The sequence below is a fragment of the Adelges cooleyi genome, unplaced genomic scaffold (assembly GCF_023614345.1).
Source record: "Adelges cooleyi isolate 19-005CV unplaced genomic scaffold, UGA_ACOO_1.1 ACOO_flye_CR_arks_rails_tigmint_CR_PRNA_651, whole genome shotgun sequence".
In the NCBI taxonomy this organism is placed as follows: domain Eukaryota; kingdom Metazoa; phylum Arthropoda; class Insecta; order Hemiptera; family Adelgidae; genus Adelges; species Adelges cooleyi.
Window position 1 is genome coordinate 10,276,854 of NW_026096352.1, and position 18,844 is coordinate 10,295,697.

General features: G+C 33.6%; 1 protein-coding gene across 2 annotated transcripts in view; it reads right to left on the reverse strand.

Annotated features, from left to right (window-relative positions):
• LOC126844689 (G1/S-specific cyclin-D2-like) overlaps positions 1-7,465 on the reverse strand; it is a 44,303-nt gene extending 36,838 nt beyond the window's left edge. Inside the window, exons 1-2 of one of the 2 annotated variants that reach the window (XM_050583064.1) lie at positions 7,322-7,465; positions 6,873-7,114 (exon numbers count right to left, since the gene is read on the reverse strand). In XM_050583064.1, coding sequence (XP_050439021.1) covers positions 6,873-7,067 — 195 coding nt within the window. In that variant the 5' untranslated portion in view covers positions 7,068-7,114; positions 7,322-7,465. Of the gene's footprint in view, positions 1-6,872 lie in introns of both variants that reach the window. The other variant, XM_050583065.1, reaches the window with a different exon arrangement.
• Positions 7,466-18,844: the final 11,379 nt, after the last annotated feature.

An 18,844-nucleotide genomic window follows, 5' to 3' on the forward strand; every position in this document is an offset into this window, starting at 1 on the left:
TGTATGTGGACGGCGATGACGGCTGCTGCTGGCACAAGGCGGCAAGACCTTCGGCAAACACATAAAAATGTGTAAACCACCAAAGGAAGTGGCGAAGGCCATCACCGCATACACAGAAACAGCAGTGGCAATCGACCAACCCGGGGCGAACAACCGTCGCGACCCGGGCCACACGTTATGTATTATAGCTAGGTCTCGTTTACTTGGAAAATAAAACCTTGTTTTTACTATTATTTATACAATTTATTATAATATAACCGTTTTGCCGAAAATCGTCGTCGGTTAATAAAAACCGAGGCAATTAAGGCAATAAAGCCTTAACATCCTAATGAAAAAAATTAACATTTGCATTACATAGAAAAACAAAGTCATTAATATGACACCTAGATAACTCCTAACGCGGAAGGGGGGAGGGAAGGCGTTTTACCTATGTTCACACGTGATTAGATCTTACAAAATATTTTACTAGTTTTAGACTCCACGGACGACACGGCTATAATAATGATAATATTATTATTATTATGAACCATGTCCGGATTTAACTATTCTACAGAAATTCAGCAGGTCTGACACAATAAACATTTTTATGAGTACACGCCAAAAGTAATTTTATTACCACTATTTGTACCCGCGACGTCACGTGAACCTAATAAAAAAATTATTTTAATTTGGATTTTACCAGATTTAAGTTTAAAAAAAATGTTTCTTGGTTGTTTTCAATTGAAACATCCGCAATAAACATTTTATTAGATAAAAACTTGAATAATTCGTATTAGATAAAATGATTCAATTCCAAAACGACGGCAATTACAAGAAAATTATTCGGGTAGTACAGTTTTAATTTAACCAGTTGTCATAACAAATCTTATTTATGTATACAGTAGACACCGACTAGTATTTCCAAGACCAAATGAGTACCTGAAAATACCTTAGGTAAAAACCGTTTATCACTATACCTAGAAATAACTTGTACGGCCTTAAGAGCTATTGTTCTCTCTTGTCACTGCAAAATGTTTTACTACCTGTTTATTCACCGCTTAAACATAATATTTGTAGTAACACTGTCAACTGTATAATAATTTTACTTCGATTACCGAGTACTTTCATGAATCGGGCAGACGCGTTACTGATAATTGGCGTTTACATTATTATTACATAATTTAACATATTATAATAGGCGAGTCAACGGCAGTCAAACGGTACACATCGGTGTATACTAATATTACAGCGTCATGTAGATTTGATGCATCGGTCGCGGCATTTTTATAATTATTCAATTACTGTATAAAATACATAAATAATTTTAGCGTGACTAATGTGCATCATACAGTGGTCGAGATAAAAAAATGGACGAAATACAACGTCAATATGGGGGACTCGAGGGGGCGGGGCGGGGCATGTTTTTGGTGCGGTGACATCGATCAACGTCAACGTGGATGAGCATCGCAATGACAACAGGCAAGTCTTTACAAATTACTTGTTAAACGATAATATATCTGGGCTGCCTACCTATTCGAGAAGACCCCATTTCGTACGCCCTCGATGCACCTGAACTAATCATTAATGGTTTTGCTTTTGTGTGCGCCAGCCAAGGGCATGAACGCTTCTGAGAATCCAAACACCAACAGGGATAGTGGACGATGGCGCCACGACGTGTGAAAAGCAGCATTGCTGGTGCTGGTTGTTACTTGGTGGTCAGGTCCTTCTTGGCTTCTTTCATTTTTTTTTTCTAATATCTTTTCCCGACATTATCGCTGGACACGTGTTTTAATATAATGAATAATGACCTCGAACGGACCCCCGTCGCTGCCGTTCAGTAGTTAATTTCATCAATATGAACCAGATTAGTCCGAATAAGCTCAGTTTTGTAATACAAACATCAAAACTAACATCGGCGCCGTTCTACATTAATTATGACAAATTCCAATAGAGAAGGGATTTAGATATTATAGAAGAAGTGAGATCGAGATACTCGTGTAATTTGGGCCACCTCGATGGCGCCCCCGCTACTACGTGATTAACACATTTTTATATGACGGATGTCCTCATACACACACGTATACTCGGTGTTCCTAATAAAAAATGTCGATCGTCTTCATAACAACAGTTGTTCATCCATCTGTGCAAACGCCGGATATTCTAGATTTTAGTATTAAGTATAAGCAAAGCAATGCACTGCAACGGCGACGGTGGTATCGCTGTCCCTCGGTCACCGTAAATCGTAATATAATAATTTAAACGTACCCAGTCATATTACAATAACTATTATCTCTATTACCCATATAATAAATGGCCGATTTATTTATTATATTCTCCTGTTTGCCCCCCCTCCCCCCCCACTACGCCCTTTTAGAATTCTTCGCGCGGCACAATCAAGTACCTATACACAATAGTTAAGTACGTGCTCTCAAGGATGTTTGAATGGACGGTATGTTTATCAAGGATTCGTCTGCGGTTGGGTCCCCGGCGTCGAGGCGACTCCCTCCTTTCACATACAGTGTCGTGTTCGACCGCCTAATCATTCACCTGCACACACCACGCACTGGCGGCTTTCGTTAAGAATACTATAGCAAAAAAAAAAGAAAAAAAATTTATGCAAATGAACCGCACACACAGACCACAGACACCGGTTTGTTTGTAGCCACGAAGAGTCTGGACGGCGAATTGCGTCAGATTTCGGTTTTATTCCGACTCGTTACACCTGCACAGCCTGATGCCGCAACACACGCGATATAGGCCATCGCCCCTACCTTCTCATTCGCGTCCACAAGTAACGTCAACACCGCCGTCGATTTTTGACACACGACAAATACATAAAGCCATATGAGAGTAAAAAAAAAAAATATTATAATAAGACCAATACCGTATATTAGGGAATCTAGAGTAATCGATAAATAAACAACCATCTCATTGCTTGTGGGTGGTAAAAGCGAGTCTGCGGTGGTAAATATATCAAAAATAGACAACCCCCAAAAAATAAATATAATTCACATTAGGTTTGGTATTATGAAAAACGGGTAGAGGCGGAGGAATGATGGAAGACCGACTAATTGGGACTAAATAGTTCACGAGACGTTGGGGATGAAATAAAGTATACAAATAAAAACCACTTATACAAATTTTATTTGTACATGTCCACATCGAAGGACGACGATGGTTACAAAAAAAAACACCAAAATAATAAAATTAAAAATTGTTTTTTTCTACTTACACTGCTCACGTGGATCTATACAACGGGCAACGTTATTTGGGCACAACAACTGAGTTATTTTACAGCGCTGTAAATAACAAACACGCTAAAACCCTAACCGGACCGGTCGGCGGTACACACAATGAGAAATATTGCCTGCTATTATAAACAGAACTCTGTGAACGTCTTGTGCATTATCTCATTAAAAAAATATCTGAACGAAGGGCATACGTCAAGACGGAATTGCGCTTATTTTAACAAAACAACAATTTCACCAACGATTTACGACCATCGTCAACCGACGCTAACTAGGTTTATCGAATGAGAAACACGGTGGAGCATATCCGAGATGTTATTCTTTTCAAAATAATAACAATAGTTATTTAGTTATCGAAATATAATATTATTGGAAACTGAAAAATCAAAACAACAATAATTGTTATCACTGAAAGGCTACGAAAAGCGCGTTTACCCCGAGACCGGCCTCTTTGACGATGGGCACACGCGTGCACACATAGGCTTAGTATTATATACCGGGTAATACAACAATGTAGTACCGGAGATTTATTATCGCAATGATTGACAGACGCGCAGACAGGCGTAACGAGTACTTTACCAACTACCGGCGGCGGTGGTAATAACGTGTGCATTTTAAGCTGTTGTATGTACACGATTAGCGAACAACTATTTTTATTAAGTTTTTGTTTAATGAAAATACGACGCTACAAGTTTGCCTCGCCGCCGGTAATAAGTACGAGTTCTACTTATGAGTATTTTGTATTTTTTTACTTCAGTAGAGGGGGAGTAGAAAACCAATTAAAACGTAAAAACCTTAATCGATACCCGAATGAGTAACGCGCGAGTACACACGTTAAACAATAATTAAAAAATTAGCATTTTTCGTTTAATTACACGTTAAAAAGTTATGACAACCCATTTAGAGGTCACTTGGACGACCGAAATTAAATAATAATTAAATAAAAGCATTTTATTTTCGAAACTAGACACGGAGTGCTCAAAGTTATGCCTGTCTCTTGTTAAAGGTAACTAACAATTTACGTTTCAGTGCCTTGTTAAAATTTACTAACGGATTACACTTAGGTAACATACAAGTAAAATGGGGATATAATTAATTAGTTAAACAGCTCCTAACGGCCACGGTAAGAAATTTTTCTCTAACTTCCTTATTTATACCGACAAATTCGCCAACAATATTATACACCCATATTCAGTTCTCTCTCTCTCTTTCTATTCAATATCCCAACAACACACACACAATGAGAACACCTCACCGTGCGATGGATGGCGCCATCATTGTGTATAGTCTTCTATTCACACGGGCTCGTCGTCATCTTCGTTGTCGTTTCTCACTCATGTCGGCCGGTATTTCAATATATATTTTTTTAATAATAATAATGAAATATTCAAAAATTCAATAATAATATCGTTAAAAAAATACTGTTTCTCTATCATCATCGATATCCGGAAACGTTATGCATTTTTTTTTACATTAATCGTTTATCGACGTCCGGTCAACGGAAAATCATTCCAACATCCCACAACACACAAGTATAGATTATTTACAGACGAGACGACCTTTTCGGTTTTTTTGTAGTTGGCGTAGGTCAGGGATTTCCACCACCGCCACCACCACCCGCTGTGACCCGTTATTATAATATCAACCCCAAACACAACAGGTGATTTACGGCGACCATGGCCGTCCGTACATGTATATAATAAAAAAAATGGTGTCGTGTCGGCGGCCCCTAAGTCTCAAACATGCACTAAACCGTTTCGTATACCGACTTACCTATCGGTCAACTATACCAGTTTGCACCTACACCTTTGTTCAACAATTTGTTCCAAATTTCACATCTACTATCTGGGTTATGGGTATACGTTTTTTTTTTTAATCTTAAGACGTTTGAAATGAACAAGATTAAAACAACGAGAACTGATATAGATTCACACAGGTGGCCGTCGCCGTCATCGTGACGATAAAACTACTAACCGACAATGTTTTTATTTTCAATCATAAGATGGAAATTGCGATAAAACGTTTTTTTTTTTTTTGTTTAACGCTTAAGTACAAAAACGTGTTTGGCGACGGTATATTGGTTTTCATATTTTCTTTCGGGGATAATGTAAATAGAGTGAATAACAGTGTCTGAATTCCGAGACCCGAGTGCTTATTAAAATCGAGTCTCGTCGGGTTTTTTTTTTCTGGCACGTCGCCATCTACGCGTGTGGGTACCAGATATATTTTTTCCTGTAGCTACCGCGAATAAAAGTAAAACTCCAGATTACATGTCATAAACAACAAATGGCGACCAAACGTTCATAAAACAATAAAATACATATACGAATGGTCGGGGATAATCCGAGTGTTGTTGATTTGATACTTGCGCGAGTATTATAATGTATAGCGGCTTTCTTTCAACATACCGATATTTATTTTTGTACGGGATACTCATGACAGATCAATAATGTTACAATCACATCGACAGCAATAATTATCTAAGCTATTAGCGTTCGGCACGCCGACCAGACGGATCGAATATCCGAGCAATTGAGAAAATCAGCTGATCGAATTAACCTAACCGGCGTTGGGCACGTGTTACGTTTCCAATGTAAACCCAACCAAATAGGCTAATCCGGAACCGACACAGGTAACACAACGAAACGAAAATAGACATACATCCGGTCCAAAAGCTGATATCGCGCATTTGTTACTGGTCCGGTTGTGTCGGCCGAACCGATTAGTTGAATGAGTGAGCTCAAGTTAAGCATATTATCACACGTTATGTTGTTTTTACGTTTTCGAATAAACCAGTTTTTCCATTGATGACGTTACCTGCCATCGCCTAAATACATCTCTATCGACGTGTGACAGTTTTTTTCTTCACCCCGCCCCTCCATCGAGTCTCGAAAAACGGCAATGCACGCGATTGCAAATTAAATTTTACAGAAAAATAAATAAAAAATTACAAAATTGTTTGGCTAAACAAAAAACCCATCAAGATTCGAGACAATAACACGAAAAACCGTCCTAAAAATGACTGTGCTTACAAAAGTATCGCCCAAATGACCGACGCATAGTTTTCTATGTTGCTTAAGTAGGAAAAAATACCTAAAAAAAAATGTCAATAGTCGAAACCATTATCGTCGTCAATTAGCGACTGTTCAGTTTGTGCGCGAATGAATTTTTTTTCCATACAGAACAACACGATCCCCACTTGTTGACCGTATCTTATACATGTGTGTGCGTGTGGTGTGTAAAATTAAAAAAACAGCTGGCGATAACGAGACTATATAATACGATTGATATACATATATGTTATATTATAATTTTCTCGTCGTGCAATAACCTCAGCGTACTGATGTAGACGTTGGGAGGAGGAAGGACGGGCAGAGAGGAGAGGTACCTATGACTTAAATCATAATCGGGTACGCGTTATTTAGTTGAGCAGAAAAAAAAAACATTCTAGTAATAACGTTCTATTTGAAACTCTGCAAACGATGGCCGTTAGCACAGACTACACTTAAAATGTCCAAAAGTCTAATTCAACCGGATTTCGGTATATTATAAAACTACCCTATCTGTATAGAAAAACACACACGATCGCTAAAATAAAAATTTAAGCTATAAAAAATGTATATATATATATTATACGAGTCTTACCTCCCACATCCAATCGACGACGATCTTCCTGAGGTCGGGCGTGATCTCCTTCTGCATTAGCCGCAAGTAATCGGGCTTGGGCAGGTACCGAGCTTCCGTTTTCAGCATAGTGTTAAACACCCGGTCGTCAGACAGCAGAGCCGGATCCTTTTGCGCCACGCTCGCGGACGGCGATTCGCAGCACAGCAAATCCATGGCGGATGTCGACAATTCAGTGCAGCCGCGCCGACGGTTTGTTGGCTCTACGACACGGTGTTGAACGAAGGGAAAAATATATTATAATATATAAAAGCGTCTCGTGGCCGGGCGGACTCTTGACGACAAGACGAGACCCGGTACCGGACGGCGAAAAATAAATAAAAATAATATACTTATAGTTTGTCGCAAATAAACATCGACCTGGCCGGTTATTTAAAAAAAAAAAAAAAAAAAAAAAAATAACAAAATACCGTGTATGTAAGTACGCGACGGAGCAAGAAAACAAAAATTTGAACTGCTTGTAGCGATTGTGTTATACTATATCATAAACGTCCGAACCCGGCGACGGACCAGGTCAGAATAAAAACGTGCGGTGCAGTCGCAGTGACTGTAGAGTGTAGTGACGGCGCTGAACGAATCCGGTGCGACGTCGACGGTGCGTTCGTGTGACGTGTGTGCTGGTACGAACTGTTGGGGGCTCTCTCAGCCACCACCGCCTCCTTTAGCTCGTGCTTATGTGTATAATATTATGTTATCATTATAATATTATTATAACATAGCGCCGGTGGTTCTTCAAAGAAAGAGTCGCGCCCATACCGCCAAGGGTATGTTTGTTATGTATACGATTTGTATGTGCTTAATATAATATAACATAGATGCGGTATATGAAATTCTCGAACATATTTTTAATTTTAATTGGCACTCGAGAGGTATAATAATCGCGCACCTGTTTCTTCAAACGAGAGCGGTCGTCGTAGGACCTTTGGTAATAAAGTATAATTAATTCGATCGAAAAATTACTATCTATAGACTAGAGTATAAATCTAAACAAAAAACATATAATATATAATACTAAGCGACTACAAAGTCGTTCGCGAAAAAGAAGCATGTCCAAGTTTTTCCGATAACCTTAGTAATAATAATTTGCAGCACGCGGGGAAATGAAGGTCTGAGAAATCTAAGAGAACACAACTCATTTAATCAATGCATAAGAATAATATTAAATTATAAACATTATGTTTAACAACGTCTAGCCGTATTAGGAACATAAATATTAACAGGGTTAATTGAAATTATCTAGAAATTAAAACAAGTATCCACTTTAAAATGTCTCCCGAAATGTAACCAATACATTGACTTGTTGATATTCACGACATAAAACAATCTTTTATTATCAGTATAGCTGTAATACATTTCTTCTTGGAATAACTAAACATTTAATTTAGCCAACTATGTTTTTAGTTAATCCAACTAGAAATGTAATGTTTCCTTATATTACCCATAATTTTAGTTTGACCGATTATGTTTTTTTTTCTGGGCATCTAGATACCTACTAAAATTACCATACAAATCACATTATAAAAAAAATCCAATCATTTTTTAACTGAATTAGTTAGGTACCAATAACACTAAGAGGTGATGTCAAAAATAGCCTGTTAGGTGTTCACTATTCTACGATGTTGTTCACCTGATCAAGCTCTATAAGCAGGTACCTACGCTTCGTCTTAAATTGTTATTAGCTATATTGAAATAAAATGACTCCGTCCCATCCCATTGTTATTGATTCTTTCTTTACGGCATAGAGACCAACCCGCTCTCGGGTCCACGTTCTTGATGAAAAAATAACCAGAATATTATATATATTTCTGTTGTGCTATTTGACTATAACGGAACGACATACACAAGAATAACTTCGCATTACAAAAATATCTATATGCTATTTCTATAGGATGCTATAAAATATTTCAACTTGGCTCTAATGGAACTTTATTGGCTCTGTTTGTTTCATTTTGTTTTTTATTTACATCTTACACCGTTGTTACAAAACAATAAATTGAGCCGAATCGAATCGACGGTACAGGGATTCCCTTGTGTATTATCCTCGTATTATTCTTAGTTTTCAAACAATAAATAAAAAAATATTTCATATTTTTTTCGGTTAGCATTTTCTAAACACACGTTTGTTGTTATTGTCAACACTTCAACCAAATGGTCGCATATAAAACGGAGCTCGAGTCTCGACGCCAATCGACTGTCGCCAAACATTTATTACCTGGCAAACTGTTAGCATCCAACATTCATTGAATTACTGCCGTGTACTGGCAATATAGTTCATACAATTTAAATAAATATGCTATCTGTTGATAAGTAAATACCATAAAATTGGACAACTCCATATGTTATTTGGGATACATAATGTTAATTTTAACTTAACATGTTAATTATTATCTCAAAATTATTGCAACACTATTTTGAAGTATACTTAAATAGTAATTTCATAAAAACGCGTGTCTCAAAGTGTCATTCATACTTGAATTTTATTTGAAATGTACAAAATAATATTTTGTAATACACAGACAAAAAAATCTACTTATATTGTAAAATAGAAGTGTTATTATTACAAGGTTAACTAACTTGTTGTTTTCACTTGTACTGGGCTTTAACATAACAAAAAGTTAAGCCTATTTCGTTGCTTCCCGTATAGGCAACACTGGTAAAGTTCACACTGCGTTAAATAATAATAATTGTGTTGTATATTAGTTATAAGTACCGAGGTAATACCTGAGGAATTAGATAATGCGATTTCGGATTTTGTCAAGTATAACTTGATTAGAGAAATACAGTAATAAGGACTAACTGAGTGACATTTCTTTCAAAAATTAGTTTTTTTTAATCATATTCTACTATATACATAGTATTGATATCAATAAAACTAGCTGGTTATTTCTATCTGTGATTGTTTTACAACTTTTATATACATTTTCGAAAGAGGTATTGTAGAAAACTGAAATGAATTACCCGTAACTTGTTTTTTTGTAATTTCTTTCTTTCTTGATTTTATACCGTCTTGATTCCCATCACTTCAAATAGTCAATGGCCCATGCTAAATGGCAATTCGTATAAAATACTGTTTAGTATCGACTTGGGGTTAGGTGTATATTATGTCAATTAAAAGTTTATCTTGACAACAAGCAGCGAAAATGTACCGTCTATAATATACTCGATTTGTGGTCCCAGCTACAGATGTATACAAGTTTTACCACGTTTACTAATTGTAAAATAATTTAGAATATTTGATTTTATACAAGCGACTGGTTCCCAATTACAATTAATAATATACTGGCAATCAGTAATAATCATTGTGTTATAATTAAATATTATTTGTGTTTTTCGCCACGTCCAGTGTTTGACGATGGATTTTTTTATGCGTTAGCTATATTAATAAATGTTCAGTGAGTAAATAATCATCATTAAAACTGCCTACAAAACCCGACGTTAATGCCTGAACGAGTATACGTTTCGGGCAAGTTAGGTACACAAGTAGTTATCCACACCGAAATAATTGCCGTGTTTATGCAGTTGAGTTCTAATTAAAAATGTAAATAATCGTATCCCCAGTATACTTAAAGCTACGGTAAATAACCGGATTACAAACTGCATTACAATTTATACGTTCTACTATTTGCGGTTTTAGTACCTACCTAGTTTTATTTTCACTGGTTATAGAAACAGCAGTTTGCATTTTTCGCTAATACGGTCGTTGACACATTGGGGCACCTAAATTCTGTTTGGGATCTTTTTTTTTTACACAATGGATATTTTCACGTGGAACTACTCGTAATTATGAATATCGGATTGTTTCATATTATACCATTCATCAGTGCGTACCGCAAGGTTCTTATGCAATCCACTATAAGTAACAATGTTAAACATAGTATATATTATTACAAAATTAAAACAAATCTAGCCACGTTCGATGTGTACAGATAGTATTATACTTGGTAATATTATTTAATTTCATACATTTATATTCTATACTGATTATTGTCATAACAGTATAACACACGGCAAATGCAATGTGTAAAAATAATATTTGCTAATTGATTTTTATGATGGTGTGCGACTAACAGTGGTTGCGATACACTCTAAGCGCTAGACGTCAACGTACACGCATTTCAAATGCCTCGTGATATTATAATATATGTAGTATACATGTATATATTATACATACAAGCTAGACGTTAATGGAATATCATAGGGAGTGTAGGAGAATAGAACAACAAACTTATGGAAATAAAAAAAAAACACATGTCTACACATTTGATCCAAGTAAAATCTGCTGAATACAATATAGACTCCGATCGGGACAGCTGCCGTGGTCGTGTAAAGTTAGAACACTGGAAATTAATGAGTGCATTGGACTGTAATAATTCCGTTCTAAAGTTCCATTAAAACCGCTTCTTATTAAAATACCACAGGCCATATTATAGAGTCATAAAAAAAAGTCACGTGAAACAATTTGTACGTGTATTTTTACATTTATAGATATATATGTAAGCGATTCGTTGTCATTAATTATGGTTTTTTTTCTCGAGAGTTATTTACAATAAAAAGCGTTTATTATGATACAATGAATGTGATGTAGTGTTAAGACTCGTGGGGAAAAATTGAAAATAAAGAGTTCAATTGTTGGCCACCGAGACCGTTAAGTATCCGTACGGTGTAAATAAACATTTAGGCATATACTATTGCTGTACCATGGTATGTTTACTTCCAAGGTGACATTATTCTATCAAATCAAGTCGCAGCAACACAAGTAAATGCCTCCAGACCTACAAACTTGCTTGTTTATTTTAAATACATTATATCGACATCATATAAAACAAGTGTATTTTTTATTTTGTTTTTGATAAACCGGGCAATGCTACATAATATAATAGCTATCTACACATTGTGTACAAATATTGGCAGCCGGGGATTCAGATTTCCGTTGCTGATGAACTTGTCGAGTTCATTAAATATATTGTATGCAATATCATTATACTTTTTTAAACGTCATACCTGTGTAAAATTACAGTACAAGTGCATTTGTCACACTTGTGTGCCATACCATCGAGATTCTAGGTGAAAATATCGATATTTACAAAAATGTCCAGAGAACAATATTTTTTAATTAAGACAATTTTTTGAATAGTACCTAAATAAAAATTAGTTGTACAAAATGTTCAAAAAAAAATTAAACCATAAAGCTACCATACAATACCCTATAACGATTAACACATACAGACAACAATTAAAATATTGATTTCAGGATTCTTAATTCTATAGCCTATATTATAATTTAATATTTATCAATTTTAAAAATTGCGTTTACATTTGCTCTATTTGTTTATAAACTATTACCCTACTTCTAATATTAATCCTATATTATTGATATATCACATATGAGAATTTGTTGACATGTATAATTGGTATATAATTTGCACTGAACTCAATATATGGAACGCGTATTACCTAGTCGTTTGCTTATGAAAGTAGGAGGCTGCCATTTTGTGAACAGTTATTGTTTGTACATGATATGAACAATGGTATTGTCCATCATTGTTTTTTCTATGATTTATCAAATATTATGTGACGGTTTTGTCATTACCTAGTCTAAATATTTTTAATATGTAACGTAGCATTTTTACTTTCTATGAAATTGGTACACGAAATGGCTGTCTCCCAGGTCGCGACATTTTTCAATCTAAATACGCTTTCCATAACATATTGAGTTCAGTGATAATTTGTTAATAAATTTATTTCCGACATTTTGTACTTATACATATTTACCAAATACCGGAACTCCACTATCGATATTGTTTCTAAGTTGAGACACTCTCCCTCATAATAACGATGTTTGCTAAGAAACTCGGAATTGCATAAGTTAAAACAATAGTTTTAATTTGATAACTAGTTATTTATTTATCTGTATAATACTACTGTAGTTAATTATTTTCGTTTGAGGTAATACCATCGTGTGGTTTAATGTGAATAGCCCATAATAACACGTATTATTTACATATATTTTGGTACAAGGCAATCTAGCAGTTATATTATTTTATTCAAAAAATTCGTGGTGTTAAGTAAAACCAGTTTTGTTCCCACTACCTCTTCCCCCCTTCATAAAAAAAGGTTGTTTGAATAACGAGCAGACGAGTCGCATGTTTAAGTTATAAGGGACAACAAATGGGACGTATATGCCTGCGTTTTTCGAGTACACGCAGACCGAGGTTTCTAGAAAGATTCATTCCATCACGGTTTGTGAATGGAATGGAACTCGATTTGAAAAAGGTCATTATTAAGGCGTCGGCCGGACCTTTACCATAATAATGAGTACATTGACAAAAATAAAAATGTCCACATTCCAAATTACACCACTATCAGTTCACCGTTCTTCGAATATCAAAGGAGGTGCCAACTGCCAACTGTTAACATACTTCCTGAATAATACTTGAACCATATTTTCTATAATACATAATATAATGTCCCGTGAATGTACCGGTTGACAGGAATGACGTGGTCCATGCTATGGTTGTAAGACGGAATACCTGTACAATAATAAGAATAATAATAATAGTAATATTAAAAAGATTTTTCATTTCAAATAAACTATACTGTAAAATTGCAGTTCAAATAAACTACAAAAAAAGGGATGATTGATTATGAAGATTGAAGAGACTTTAAAATGGACACGAACAATGGTATAAACAAAATTGTATCCTGCTAAAAGTAAAAACAATTTCAATATACAATATAGAATTTGAACAATTAAAATTATATATTCGATTATCCAACATATAATTATAGATATAAATTCGATAATAAGACAGTTGAACGCATGGTAGGATTTGCAAACGTTGTTTGTTTTCAAAGTTGATTTTATAACTATCAGTTATAATTAATTATTTACCTTACGTCCTTACCGATTTAGAACCCCATTGCGCTGATTTTTATAATAAATATTATTAGTTATTAGCTTTTATTAAGGGGGGTCGGAGCACAACCAGTTTTCATGCCTTTTAGACCAATAAGCGATGCTAAATTAGACATACTTCCCGATGTTGGATTTTAATTTTTAAAATATGTATGCATTTGTTGACAAATTTTCAAGTTTCTCTTTTGACCTCCAAAATAATCATATTATTTTTGAAAATTCAGTGATAATTTCCGATTTACATTTGAATTTATTTTAGGCTTACCAAATTTTAAATCGAAAATCGGCTGCCTAAGAAACCTAGACAATTTGTCAACAAAATGTATACACACATTAAAAATTAAAATCCAACATTGGGATGTATGTCTAATTTAGCTATACTTAATATTTTTTTTGTTAAAACCATGCTGCGGCCCCCTTAAATAAAATTAAATTTAAAACAAATATATTTTATCAATAGTTATACTAGCTTATCCTTCTTTAAAAATACTATAATTTATAAATTTTGTATTATACTAAAAAAATGGCAACACAATTTTGAGATAAATATGGGTATTTAGTATATATAAATATATTACCAAAATATCAGTTGAATTATATGTAAGTATTTCTTGAGTCCGCGTCAAACGAACTGGCGATTGGTGACTCCGCTCACAGACGCCACTAAGGGGGTATGTTTTGTTGTACCCTTTCGACTGCTTAGTGGCGTCTGGGGACGGAGTCACCAACCGCCAGTTCGTTTGACGGGGTTTCTAAGAGGACGTTATTAGGGGGAAAGGAAAGCGCTATTTATTAAGGGGCAAGGATAGGCAAAATTTGACAAAATATACCTACTAATTTCAAGGTGAACACATATTACAATTTTCTAATTATAAGACTTTTAAAGTTATTTTTCTCTGAGTTATGACAAAATTTTGATAAAAAAAATTTGTATTTTTTTTTTATGCGTAGCTTAACTATTTTTGATTTGGCGATTAAAAAAGTAGTTAAGATGTATTAGAAAAAACTATACAAATAAAAAATAAAAATGCTTACAAATATTTTTGAAAACAAAACTTAAAAATCGGTCTTAAGCCCCTATAAAGAAACTGTCAAACTATAAAACAAACAAAAAAGTATTGAAATCGGTTCGGTAGACACTTCAGAAAGTGACTTCGCGTTTTAATCTTTATTTGTAAAAAAATTGACGCTTTCGTTCCCCTTAAAAAGTTTAGTAGAGGCAATTTTTTGCAAAATCTTAATTTAAAGTTTAAATTGTGGTATGTAATTATTAGTTCAGTAATTAGAACTCTTTTTTCATAGTTTATTTATTTTTCGGACTATTACAGCATTCATGACGGCGGTTTAAAAAACAGCTACCCAAAATGCGTTGTTTACGGTCAATAATGGTTTTAGAGCAAAAACACCTATTAAAAATTCGGAAGATAACAATATTTCGGAGACAATTTAGTTTAATAAAAAAGTAAACAAATTTGATTTTAAATGTTAAGTGTTAGGTTTATCAAAAAAAGAATATAGCATTGTTTCCAAAATCTTGTCATCTTAAAAACCATACATATAGTAACCTTCATTTTCATAACATACACACACTATAACATATAACAACTGTTTTGGTGGTTAATATATTAATATCATTCTTATCATCTATAATCTATTAGGGTGACTGTTATTATTTCCACCGCGGTTGTCTAACGAATAAGATAACCGAGAGGAGTCTTCATGGTTTAGGCTCGGTTTGCCGACAAGCGTTTTGCTGACACATAAACTGGTTTCATATTATTATGGTATTAGAAAAAAATCCCACTAAGCTGACATCCCCTTATCTCAGCATACCACCTACACTAATCATTGTTAGTATGACGACAGCGAAAATATGGTAGTTTAAAATAAATTCAGTGCGTGACGGTAATTTTTTTCAGCCTTGGATATCGAATAATCTAACCTAACTGAACTCAAGATCAAATTTATTTATTTATATTATTTATTTAATACATATAAGTTTAGCGTAGGTGTTAATTTTTTATAATAATTGTTATTATATAGCTAGTTAAATTTCTGGCTAAACAAAATGTTTATTTATTCATTAAGTATTAGAGTATTAGACAAATGTAATAAATGTATTTTGACATGGATATAGTATAGAAGACTGTGGCTGAACGTTACCGAGGAAAAATTTGTGCGCGATCTAGCGGTTGTAATTGATTATATAGTATTGTAAATGAAACACCTGATAAATAATTTTAATGCACTGGCCAATTAGTTTTATTTATTGTTATTATATTTTTAGATATATCCATATTCCTCTGTATCCTTGTAGAGTGGATACTTTTAATTTTTTTACAAATTTTATATACTCAAGTAGATTTTTTTATTTAAAACTGATTGTCAGTGAATTCGATAATCAGAAAAACGAGTTGTCGGCAAAACGCCGACCGGCACAAATATTTAATGTTCCAAATCACCTAGTGATTATTTTAAAGGTTAAAAGTAAAGAGCCGAGGAAAAGCGCAGGGGAGTATATTTTTATGTGGGCCCATTACTCAAGGCATTGGGCATTTTCTAGTATTGTAAGATAATTTAACGAAAATGGTTAAAAAAAACTAAAATGCAATTATTAACTAAAATAATCTTCAAAATTGGTTATCGACCAGTCAACATTTTCAGCAAATTATTCTTAATTTAAAAAGTGAATAAAATATATTAGTTATTATTTTAGTTTCGATAGTTGATAAAACTTTAGAAAATACTAAAAATGAAAAACTATAAGAATTCAATAATTTAAAAAAATAACTGGTGTGATCCTATAACATAGCTTTACTGAATTTGAACTTTGAAAAAATAGTCCAATTAAATTTATTTAAAAGTAAGTTATTCTATTTGGAACGATATAATATTCGATCTATGATTAATGTTTTATAACGTTCCAAAAGAGATAGCTTAACTTTAAAATGTTTTTTTAATGACTTCAAAGTCAGTTATGCTTTTGTAAGACCATGCTATCAATAATTTTAATCGTCATGTATTGTTGTTGTAACAAATTATGTAAAGTTTGGTAATCTTTTTAATCCTTAATTTATCACTAAATATTTATTTTTGTGAACCCAGACCATAACACACGTGTCATCTTTCCACTAAATCCGATGTTGGGCCACCAGAGTAATAAAAACCTAACTTAAGGTGTACACTTAGTGATTTGCATAAATGATATGCCATGTAATATCAGTTTATTGTCATCTCACTGTACGTTCAACGGCTATAGTTAATGTAATACATGGTATGTTTAACATACAATCAAAATTATTACCTACTGACGCGGTACATCGCCCAAGGTCTAAAAATATTAATACATTAGTATTAATTTTATTCGGCTGTGAAAATAGATACCTACACCCGTATACATTGTATACATTGGCATGATAAATGTCAGCGGTTGTAACTCATATGGCGAATTATTATTTTTGGGACGCAGGTAGAGTTATGCGTGTATAATGTAAAACATACCTATTAGCTAAGACACTACATTTTGTAGACAATGTTTTTTAGCGGAAGAATAGTTGATATTTTTTTTTTCATAGTTCAAACTGTTCAATAAACTAATCATATTTCATTGTTGATTCCACTAATACTATAAATGTCCTAATTCCGTGGAAAAGAATGTTAAACTTGAATAGTGACACGGATTACTAAATTCTACTATGTAGTTGATATTGGGTTATAAATATTCGGGCAACTCGCAAGTCGCAACTGAAAATGTATTCATATCTAAATTACTTTATAGTATCGTAAATGGCACAGATGAAATCATATCGCATTAGCCAGCTTCTTATTTGTCGAAAAACCTTGGCGACAGGGAGCTTATGTCGTATTATTTTATTGGAGATAATAATAATAGTACACGTACACGTACAAATTATGTAAATTTAAACTTATTTACTCATGAAAATTTTCGACAAATCGATTTGCGATAAAAAAAACGGAATGGAAGCATTGGGATAGATCGAGTTTCTCTTATTTTCTTATACACCTTGTATTAAATGTCTGATTTCATTTAGTCAATAAAACTCACAATCGAATGTTCTGTACTTATAAAACAGATAGTTTATATATATAACTAATGACTACAACCTAAAAAATATATTTGTATTTTCTGATATAGGCAGGTCAGTATGTGGAATAAATTTTATTCACTTTAACAGTACAGGAAATGAGGATGGCAGGCCACCTCACAGTGATACACTTATTCTGCCGTATGGTAGTTCGTACTGTTAATAGGGCACATATTCGCATAGAAGTTTTGTTTTTATAGGTATTTCATCAATTAAAGTTTAATTTCTACTGTCTTGTGATTCCATCGACCTTACTCTGCCCCGAATATGTTGGTTTTTATTAATTCGTCTTTCTATATATTTACAAGGTTTGAACTGAAATTACCGAAAACAACTTCAGAGTTATATAAATTATGAAAAACACATTTATTAGTTTATTTTCCTATTGAACTCGCCGGGATATCGGTTTTGAACTGAATTCTCCTTAACCGGTTTTGCAAACTGTTTCTAATAATGGTCACAAGCAGATATATTTTATCAGGAATTATTTTTTATATGTGTATATCACATTTAAAAAAGGTAATCTTCTATCCACCAGAAACGAAACGTCAATAAAACAAAGTACCTGTAGAATTATTAATTATTTATAGCGAAACCATTAAAAAAAAAAACATTTATTTGTAAATTACAAATCATAAGTTAATGTTTGAGCATCTACGTATCTAATGCTCTAACATTAACTTACATAAACTTCAAACAAATTATGACTCTAGTAATTTTGTGTTATTACTTATTACAGTCTAAGTATATATTTTAGTTAGTTACCATTAGTAAAAAAAAAAAATAATACTCGTCGCTCAAATACCTGATAATAATTAAAAAAACATAAAATTAATTTCCATTGTTATATTATAGTAAACAAATCAATAGACGTTATTGAAATCTTGTTAACCAAGTTTTTGTTAATAAAA